The sequence below is a fragment of the Anolis carolinensis genome, unplaced genomic scaffold, assembly GCF_035594765.1.
Source record: "Anolis carolinensis isolate JA03-04 unplaced genomic scaffold, rAnoCar3.1.pri scaffold_24, whole genome shotgun sequence".
NCBI lineage: Eukaryota > Metazoa > Chordata > Lepidosauria > Squamata > Dactyloidae > Anolis > Anolis carolinensis.
The window spans coordinates 744340-756582 of NW_026943833.1; the positions used below are offsets into that span (position 1 = coordinate 744340).

General features: G+C 18.4%; 1 protein-coding gene across 3 annotated transcripts in view; it reads right to left on the reverse strand.

Annotated features, from left to right (window-relative positions):
* Nucleotides 1-12243, reverse strand: part of grk3 (G protein-coupled receptor kinase 3) — a 49811-nt gene that overhangs the window by 20665 nt on the left and 16903 nt on the right. For all 3 annotated transcript variants that reach the window (XM_062966576.1, XM_062966577.1, XM_062966578.1), the window contains exons 7-12: nt 12000-12051; nt 9992-10083; nt 9805-9904; nt 6253-6331; nt 5712-5842; nt 2666-2760 (exon numbers count right to left, since the gene is read on the reverse strand). In XM_062966576.1, the coding sequence (XP_062822646.1) occupies nt 2666-2760; nt 5712-5842; nt 6253-6331; nt 9805-9904; nt 9992-10083; nt 12000-12051 (549 nt within the window). The remainder of the gene's footprint in view (nt 1-2665; nt 2761-5711; nt 5843-6252; nt 6332-9804; nt 9905-9991; nt 10084-11999; nt 12052-12243) is intronic.

A 12243-nucleotide genomic window follows, 5' to 3' on the forward strand; every position in this document is an offset into this window, starting at 1 on the left:
TATTGGCAGAAAAATTCATAAAGTATTTACAGAAATATTCATAAAATATTGGCAGAAATATTCATAAAACATTTTGCAAGAAAATTCATAACGTATTTACAGAAATATTCATAAAATATTGGCAGAAATATAAAATATTGGCAGAAATATTCATAAAATATTGGCAGAAATATTCATAAAATATTGGCAGAAATATTCATAAAATATTGGCAGAAATATTCATAAACTATTTGTAGAAATATTCAGAAAACATTTTGCAGAAATATTCATAAAATATTGGGAGAAATATTCAGAAAAATTCATAATGTATTTACAGAAATATTCAGAAAAATATTTGCAGAAAAAATCATAAAAATATTTGCAGAAATATTCATAAAATATTGGCAGAAATATCCAGAAAATATTTGCAGAAACATTTTGCAGAAATACTCAGAAAACATTGGCAGAAAAATTCATAAAAATATTGGCAGAAAAATTCATAAAGTACAGAAATATTTAGAAAACATTTGCAGAAAAATAGATAGAGTATTTACAGAAACATTTTGCAGAAATATTCATAAAACATTTTGCAGGAAAATTCATAAAAATATTGGCAGAAAAATTTGTAAAAAATATTTGCAGAAAAAAATCATAAAAATATTTGCAGAAAAATTTGTAAAAATATTTGCAGAAAAAAATCATAAAAATATTTGCAGAAAAATTCGTAAAAATATTTGCAGAAAAATTCATAAAAATATTTGCAGAAAAAATCATAAAAATATTTGCAGAAAAAAATCATAAAAATATTTGCAGAAAAAAATCATAAAAATGTTTGCAGAAAAAAATCATAAAAATGTTTGCAGAAAAAATCATAAAAATATTTGCAGAAAAAAATCATAAAAATGTTTGCAGAAAAAATCATAAAAATATTTGCAGAAAAAATCATAAAAATGTTTGCAGAAAAATTCGTAAAAATATTTGCAGAAAAAATCATAAAAATGTTTGCAGAAAAAATCATAAAAATATTTGCAGAAAAATTCGTAAAAATATTTGCAGAAAAATTCATAAAAATATTTGCAGAAAAATTCGTAAAAATATTTGCAGAAAAAAATCATAAAAATGTTTGCAGAAAAATTCGTAAAAATATTTGCAGAAAAAAATCATAAAAATATTTGCAGAAAAATTCGTAAAAATATTTGCAGAAAAATTCATAAAAATATTTGCAGAAAAATTCGTAAAAATATTTGCAGAAAAAAATCATAAAAATGTTTGCAGAAAAAATCATAAAAATATTTGCAGAAAAAATCATAAAAATGTTTGCAGAAAAATTCGTAAAAATATTTGCAGAAAAAAATCATAAAAATGTTTGCAGAAAAAATCATAAAAATATTTGCAGAAAAAATCATAAAAATGTTTGCAGAAAAATTCGTAAAAATATTTGCAGAAAAAATCATAAAAATGTTTGCAGAAAAAAATCATAAAAATATTTGCAGAAAAAAATCATAAAAATGTTTGCAGAAAAAAATCATAAAAATGTTTGCAGAAAAAATCATAAAAATATTTGCAGAAAAAATCATAAAAATGTTTGCAGAAAAATTCGTAAAAATATTTGCAGAAAAAATCATAAAAATGTTTGCAGAAAAAATCATAAAAATATTTGCAGAAAAATTCGTAAAAATATTTGCAGAAAAATTCGTAAAAATATTTGCAGAAAAATTCATAAAAATATTTGCAGAAAAATTCGTAAAAATATTTGCAGAAAAAAATCATAAAAATGTTTGCAGAAAAATTCGTAAAAATATTTGCAGAAAAAATCATAAAAATGTTTGCAGAAAAAATCATAAAAATATTTGCAGAAAAATTCGTAAAAATATTTGCAGAAAAATTCATAAAAATATTTGCAGAAAAATTCGTAAAAATATTTGCAGAAAAAAATCATAAAAATGTTTGCAGAAAAATTCGTAAAAATATTTGCAGAAAAAAATCATAAAAATATTTGCAGAAAAATTCGTAAAAATATTTGCAGAAAAATTCATAAAAATATTTGCAGAAAAATTCGTAAAAATATTTGCAGAAAAAAATCATAAAAATGTTTGCAGAAAAAATCATAAAAATATTTGCAGAAAAAATCATAAAAATGTTTGCAGAAAAATTCGTAAAAATATTTGCAGAAAAAAATCATAAAAATGTTTGCAGAAAAAATCATAAAAATATTTGCAGAAAAAATCATAAAAATGTTTGCAGAAAAATTCGTAAAAATATTTGCAGAAAAAATCATAAAAATGTTTGCAGAAAAAAATCATAAAAATGTTTGCAGAAAAAATCATAAAAATATTTGCAGAAAAAAATCATAAAAATGTTTGCAGAAAAAATCATAAAAATATTTGCAGAAAAAATCATAAAAATGTTTGCAGAAAAATTCGTAAAAATATTTGCAGAAAAAATCATAAAAATGTTTGCAGAAAAAATCATAAAAATATTTGCAGAAAAATTCGTAAAAATATTTGCAGAAAAATTCGTAAAAATATTGGCAGAAAAATTCATAAAAATATTGGCAGAAAAATTCGTAAAAATATTTGCAGAAAAATTCATAAAATCTTTGCAGCAATATTAATAAAATGTTTACATAAAAATAATATTATTTTTCGATATTATTAATTAATTATCAGAAGAACATGCTACTCACACGGTTGCGTGTGGCTTCTTCTTGGAGAAATCACACGCGAGGCCCAAGTCGGAAACACGGATGTGTCCGTGTTCGTCCAACAAAATATTCGCCGGCTAGAAATACACACGTGACGTTATTGTTGTTAAAAATAATAATAAAAATAATACAAAAAAATCTACACATAACATTAGAGTAGTAAAATACAAATAATAATAATGCAATAATATAATATAATAATTATATCATATATAATTATTATGTATAATATTATATTAAATAATTATATTTTTTAATATAATAAGTGTAATATAATAATTTATATTATTATATTACACATTATATTAAATAATATTATAATATAGTATTTTTAATATTATATTGTGATTTGTAGTATATTGTGATATAATACATAATAAATATAAACAATATTCGATACAATGGATATAAAATTGAATATTTAATATTATAATACAAATAATAATGACAAAACAATAGGAATATTTATTTTAAAAATAATAAAGCAGTATAAATAATATTTAATGTAATAATAATTATAGAAATAATTATAAACAACTATAATTTGTAACAATAGTATAAGAATATTTGAATAATAATAATAAAATAATAATAAAATAAATAATCAATAGTATTAATAGTATTTAATTTTGATATTAAATTAATAGTATTAATTAATCATATTATATTAATATATAATAATAATAATAATAATAATATAGTGTTTATTTTAAGAGTAACAAATATAATGTAATAGTAATACATTTTAAAATAACAATAGTATAAAAATATTTAATTGAATAATAATTAATAATAAAATTAAAATAATAAATGGTAGTATTTATATAAAACAAATAATAAATCCATAACAATATTTAATTGAATAACACATAATAAAATAGAAATACACACGTGACGTTGTTATTGTTGTTAAAAATAATAATAAAAATAATACAAAAAATAATCAACACATAACATTAGAGTAGAAACAATATTTAATATAATAATAGATATAATATTTAATATTAAAATACAAATATATATATTCTGATTTAAATTGTTATATTATTATACTTATATATAATAAGTATAATATATTATACTTATAATATAACAATATATAATATAAGAATATTGTATAACATAACTTGTTATATTATACAATATATTCTAATGTATATTATTATACACTTATATGAAATAATATAATATAGTATTTTTAATATTATGTGATTTGTAGTATATTATATTGTGAATTATTTTATTATTATTATATAATAAATATAAACAATATTGAATATTATTAATTAATAGTATTAAATTTAATAATAATAATATACATTTAAAAATAACAATAAGAATATTTAATTGAATAATAATTGATAATAAAATCATAGTATTTAAATGAAACAAATAATAAAACCAAAACATTTAACTGAATAAGTCAGTATTTAATTCAATAATAAAAATTACATAATAATAAAAATAATAAACCATAACAATGTTTAACTGAATAAGTAATAATAAAATAATAGTATTTAATTTAATAATAAAATAATATAATGCAAATAATAAAACAATAATAATAATAATAATAATAATAAAATAATAGCATTCAATAATAAAAATAACATAATAATAAAAATAATAAAACCATAACAATATTTAATTGAATAATAATAAAATAATAGTATTTAGTTCAATAATAAAATGATATAATGCAAATAATAAAACAATAATAATAATAATAATAATAATAAAATAATAGCATTCAATAATAAAAATAACATAATAATAAAAATAATAAAACCATAACAATATTTAATTGAATAATAATAATAAAATAATAGTATTTAGTTCAATAATAAAAATAATATAATACAAACAAAACCATAACAATATTTAATTGAATAATAATTAATAACAAAATAATAGTATTTAATTCAATAATAAAATAACATAGTAATAAAAATAATAAACCATAACAATATTTAACTGAATAATAATAGTATTTAATTTAATAGTAATAATAATATAGTGTTTATTTTAATAGTAACAAATAATAATAATGTAATAGTAGTAAATCAAATATTAACTCATCAATATAATATTATATTATAATATAAATATTATCGATATAAAATAATAATAATAATAATGTAAATATAATAAGAAAATAATAATAATAATAATAATAATAATAATAATAATAATAAATATATGAATGTAATAGAATAATAATAATAATAATAGTTACGACAAATAATAATGCAAATCCCCTCCTAATAATAATAAAAAATAATAATATTATGTTCCAAATATTCTCATCAATATAATATAATATTATATTATAATATAAATATTATCGATATAAAATAATAATAATAATAATAATAATGTAAATATAATAAGAAAATAATAATAATAATAATAATAATAATAATAATAATATATTAATAACAATATTTAACTGAATAATAGTATTTAATTTAATAGTAATAATAATATAGTGTTTATTTTAATAGTAACAAATAATAATAATGTAATAGTAATACATTTTAAAATAACAAATAATAGTATAATAATTCTTAATTTAATATTTAATAATAACAATAATAATAATAATAATAATAATAATAATAATAATAATAAGTTGCGACAAATGATAATGCAAATCCCCTCCTAATAATAATAAAAAATAATAATATTATGTTCCAAATATTCTCATCAATATAATATAATATTATATTATAATATAAATATTATCGATATAAAATAATAATAATAATAATAATAATAATGTAAATATAATAAGAAAATAATAATAATAATAATAATAATAATATATTAATAACAATATTTAACTGAATAATAGTATTTAATTTAATAGTAATAATAATATACTGTTTATTTTAATAGTAACAAATAATAATAATGTAATAGTAATACATTTTAAAATAACAAATAATAGTATAATAATTCTTAATTTAATATTTAATAATAATAATAATAATAATAATAATAATAATAATAATAATAATATATTTACCTTGAGGTCTCGGTAGACGACGAAGCGCTGGTGCATGTGTTCCAAGGCGAGGACGATTTCCGCCGCAAAAAATCGCATTTCTTTCTCCGAAAAAACTCCGTGTTGCGACAAATGATAATGCAAATCTCCTCCTAATAATAAAAAATAATATTATATTCCAAGTATTAACTTATCAATATAATATAATATAATATGTTATAAAATAATAATAATAATAATAATGTAGTAAGATAATATAATAGTAATAAGAAATAATAATAATATAATATAATATAATAGTAACACGAAAAAATAATAATATTAGTAAATATTATTATTAGTAATAATTATAATGCAGTAATATAAATAAATATTATAATACATATAGTACTAAACAGAGCAATAAATAACATGTAATTGTAATAATCTTGTTACTTTTATTATTAATAATAATATTAATATATTAATAAAATTAATAATCAATTATTATTATTATTATTATTATTATTATTATTATTAATAATAATAATAATAATAATACATATATAATTAACCTAATTACCGTTCATTAGGTCCAAAATGAAGCAAAGTTTGTCCGGAGTTTGAAAGGCATACGTCATGCAAACAATGAAAGGACAATCCTGGAAAATAAAATCATTATTATTATTATTATTATTATTATTATTATTATTATTATTATTTATTCCTATTATGCATATTTATTATTTTATGTATTATATTATTACTATTGTTTGTTATGAGGATATTATATTAATAGTAATAATAATATAGTGTTTATTATGTTATGAGGATATTATATTAATAATTATATGTATTATTTTTAACTATTAAATTATATTTACAATTTCATTTGAGGCATTTATCACATTGATGTAACATTGCCATAATTATTACATTTATTATTTATTATTATATTAATTATAATTATATAATATATAATTATATTATTGCAATTACAGTTATTATAGTTAATATAATATAATATAATAATAATAATATTATATTATAATAATAATATTATATTATAATAATATTATATTATTATTATTATATAATAATATGTATATAATTAATGTAAAAATAATTATTGTCAATAATAGCATAATAATATCTAATTAATATATTTATTGATTATAATAATAATAAAATACTATTAAATAGTATTACTAAATACTATTAAATACTATTAATACTAAAATAATAAAATACTATTAAAAATAATATAATAAAAATAATAAAATAATAAAAATAATACAATCTATTGGTAATAAAAATATAATATAATAATAATACATATCTAATTAATATAATAATAATAATATAATCTATTGGTAATAAAAATATAATATAATAATAATACATATCTAATTAATATAATAATAATAATATAATCTATTGGTAATAAAAATATAATATAATAATAATACATATCTAATTAATATAATAATAATACAATCTATTGGTAATAAAAATATAATATAATAATAATACATATCTAATTAATATAATAATAATATAATCTATTGGTAATAATATAATATAATAATAATATAATATTGGTAATAATAATATAATAATATAATAATACATATCTAATTAATATAATAATAATACAGTATTGATAATAAAAATAATAAAATACAAATACAAATCTAATTTACTAATAATAATATAATATATTGGTAATAAAAATAATAAAATACAAATACAAATCTAATTAATATATTACTACTAATAATATAATCTATTGGTAATAATAATATAATAATATAATAATAATACAATCTATTGGTAATAATAATATAATATCTAAATATAATAATCTATTGGTAATAATAATATAATAATATAATAATATAATAATATAAATAATAATAATAATAATAAAATAGGAATATATATCTAATTAATATAACAATAATAATAATAATAATAATAATAATAATAATACCATCTATTGGTAATAATAATATAATAATGTAATAATAATACATATCTAATTAATGTAATAATCTATTGGTTATAATAATAATAAAATAGGAATATATATCTAATTAATATAATAATAATAATAATAATAATAATAATAATAATAATAATAATAATAGTAATTGGTAATAATAAGTTAATAATATAGTAATAATACATATCTAATTAATATAATAATATTATATTAATTATATAATCGTATTATTATATTAATTACATTATGATATTTATTAATATTAAATTATATGATTATATTATTATTGATTGTTGATTATTTTTATTAAATATATAATCATATTATTATATTGATTACATTATGATACGCATTAATAATATATTGATTACTATTCAATTATATGATTATATTATTATTGACTATTGGTATTATTATATTGATTATTGATTATTGATATTATATCGATTACATGATGAATCACATTATTAATATATTTATTACTATTCAATTATTACTGATTATTGATTTTTGATTACGGACCCCGGTGGAGGTGAGGGTGAGCATGGCGCATTATTATATTAATTACATTATTGATATATTTATTACTATTCAATTATTATTGATTATTGATTAGTATTGATTATTGGTTATTGATTACGGACCCCGGTGGAGGTGAGGGCGAGCATGGCGCATTATTATATTAATTACATTATTGATATATTTATTACTATTCAATTATTATTGATTATTGATTAGTATTGATTATTGATTAGTATTGATTATTGGTTATTGATTACGGACCCCGGTGGAGGTGAGGGTGAGCATGGCGCATTATTATATTAATTACATTACTGATATATTTATTACTATTCAATTATTATTGATTATTGATTAGTATTGATTATTGATTATTGGTTATTGATTACCGACCCCGGTGGAGGTGAGGGCGAGCATGGCGCATTATTATATTAATTACATTATTGATATATTTATTACTATTCAATTATTATTGATTATTGATTATTATTGATTATTGATTAGTATTGATTATTGGTTATTGATTACGGACCCCGGTGGAGGTGAGGGCGAGCATGGCGCATTATTATATTAATTACATTATTGATATATTTATTACTATTCAATTATTATTGATTATTGATTAGTATTGATTATTGATTAGTATTGATTATTGGTTATTGATTACGGACCCCGGTGGAGGTGAGGGCGAGCATGGCGCATTATTATATTAATTACATTGATATATTTATTACTATTCAATTATTATTGATTATTGATTATTATTGATTATTGATTAGTATTGATTATTGGTTATTGATTACGGACCCCGGTGGAGGTGAGGGTGAGCATGGCGCATTATTATATTAATTACATTATTGATATATTTATTACTATTCAATTATTATTGATTATTGATTAGTATTGATTATTGGTTATTGATTACGGACCCCGGTGGAGGTGAGGGCGAGCATGGCGCATTATTATATTAATTACATTATTGATATATTTATTACTATTCAATTATTATTGATTATTGATTAGTATTGATTATTGATTAGTATTGATTATTGGTTATTGATTACGGACCCCGGTGGAGGTGAGGGCGAGCATGGCACATTATTATATTAATTACATTATTGATATATTTATTACTATTCAATTATTATTGATTATTGATTAGTATTGATTATTGATTATTGGTTATTGATTACGGACCCCGGTGGAGGTGAGGGCGAGCATGGCGCATTATTATATTAATTACATTATTGATATATTTATTACTATTCAATTATTATTGATTATTGATTAGTATTGATTATTGATTAGTATTGATTATTGGTTATTGGTTATTGATTACGGACCCCGGTGGAGGTGAGGGCGAGCATGGCGCATTATTATATTAATTACATTACTGATATATTTATTACTATTCAATTATTATTGATTATTGATTAGTATTGATTATTGATTAGTATTGATTATTGGTTATTGATTACGGACCCCGGTGGAGGTGAGGGCGAGCATGGCACATTATTATATTAATTACATTATTGATATATTTATTACTATTCAATTATTATTGATTATTGATTAGTATTGATTATTGATTATTGGTTATTGAATTCGGACCCCGGTGGAGGTGAGGGCGAGCATGGCTCGTTCGTTGAGGGCCAGGGCCTCTCCTTGCTTCATCTTGATCCGCTTTTTGTCCAAACATTTCATGGCGTACCTTCACGAAAAAAGAGAGCATTTGTTAAGCAATTAATTAATTAATATTAATATAATAATAATAATAATAATAATAATAATGATTTACATTTTCCCGGTGTCGACTTTGCGGCACCCGTAGACTTCCCCGAATCCGCCTCGGCCGATGATGCGGTGAACACTGAAGTCCGACGTGCTCAGCTGGAAAAGAAATATTATTATTATTATTATTATTATTATTATTATTATTATTATTATTATTATTATTATTATGTCTGTGTGACAAATGTGTGCAGAAATATTCAGAAAAATATTTGCAGAAATTTTCAGATTTTTTTTTTTCCGGAAAAAAATGAGAAAAATGTTTGCAGAAATATTCAGAAAAAGTGTTTGCAGAAGTAAATATATTTGCAGAATTATTTATTTATTTCCATATTTATTTCCATAAATATATTTGCAGAATTTAGAAAAAATATTTGCAGAAATATTCAAAATATATTTGCGGAAATTTTCAGATTTTTTTTTTCCAGAAAAAGTCAGAAAATGTTTGCAGAAATATTCCATCCATAAATATATTTGCAGAATTTAGGAAAATATTTGCTGAAATATTCAAAATATATTTGCAGAAATTTTCAGATTATTTTTCCGGAAAAAGTCAAAAAAATGTTTGCAGAAATATTCCATCCATAAATATATTTGCAGAATTTAGGAAAATATTTGCTGAAATATTCAAAATATATTTGCAGAAATTTTCAGATTATTTTTCCGTTAGAAAAATGTTTGCAGAAATATTCAGAACAAGGTTTGCAGAAATATTCAGAAAAATGTTTGCATAAATTTTCCATCTATAAATATATTTACAAAAACAATTGCAGAATTTAGAAAAAGGTTTTCAGAAATATTCAGAAAAAATGTTTGCATAAATTTTCCATCCATAAATATATTTACAAAAATATTCAGAAAAATGTTTGCAGAAATTTTCCATCCATAAATGTATTTACAAAAATGTTTGCAGAATTATTCACAAAAATGTGTGCAGAAATATTCACAAAAATGTGTGCATAAATTTTCCATCCATAAATATATTTATAAAAATGTTTGCAGAAATATTCAGAAAAACATTTGCATAAATTTTCCATCCATAAATATATTTATAAAAATGTTTGCAGAAATATTCAGAAAAACATTTGCATAAATTTTCCATCCATAAATATATTTATAAAAAATTATACAAAATTTTTTTTGCAGAATTATTCAGAAAAATGTGTGCAGAAATATTCAGAAAAATATTTGCAGTAATTTTCAGATTTTGTTTTTTGGAAAAATTCAGAAAATATTTGTATAAAATATTCAGGAAAATGTTTGCAGAAGTAATCCATCCATAAATATATTTGCAGAAATATTCAAAATATATTTGCAGAAATTTTCAGATATTTTATTTCCGGAAAAAGTCAGAAAAATGTTTGCAGAAATTTTCCATCCATAAATATATTTACAAAAATAATTGCTGAATTTAGAAAAAGGTTTGCAGAAATATTCAGAAAAAAGGTTTGCATAAATTTTCCATCCATAAATATATTTACAAAAATAATTGCTGAATTTAGAAAAAGGTTTGCAGAAATATTCAGAAAAAAGGTTTGCATAAATTTTCCATCCCTATATTTACCAAAATACTTCCAAAATTTGGGGAAATACCCAGAAAAATATTTGCAGAAATAAAAAGAAAGGAATATATTTACCAAAATATTTGCAGAATTGAGAAAAATGTTTGCAGTAATATTCAGAAAAATGCAAAAATATTCAGAAAAATATTTGCAGAAGTAATTAATCAATATATTTACAAACATATTTGCGGAATTTAGAAAAATGTTTGCAGAAATATTTAGGAAAATGCAGTAACATTCAAAAAAAATTTTCAGAAATAATCCATCCATAAATATTTTCTGACTTTTTTGAATATTTCTGCAAACATTTTTTCTAAATTCCGCAAATATTTTGGTAAATATATTTATGGATGGAAGCTGTTTATAATATAGACAATGAAATAGAAATAAAATTGAAATCAAAATAGAAAAAAAAAGAAAAAAAAATAGAAAATAAAATTTAAAAATACTTACATGAATGTTGAGCTCCACGTTTTTCCACTGACAGAAACGGGTGAATTTGTCACTGAGCAATAAATGCAAAATAAATGCAAAATAAAATATAAAATGTTATATATAAATAAATAGAAAATAAAAAATAAAAAATAAAATATATAAATAAATACTAAATGAATAAAAAGTTATATTTAAATAAAAATGTTATATATAAATGAATGCAAAATAAAAAATAAAATGTTATACATAAATAATTATAAAA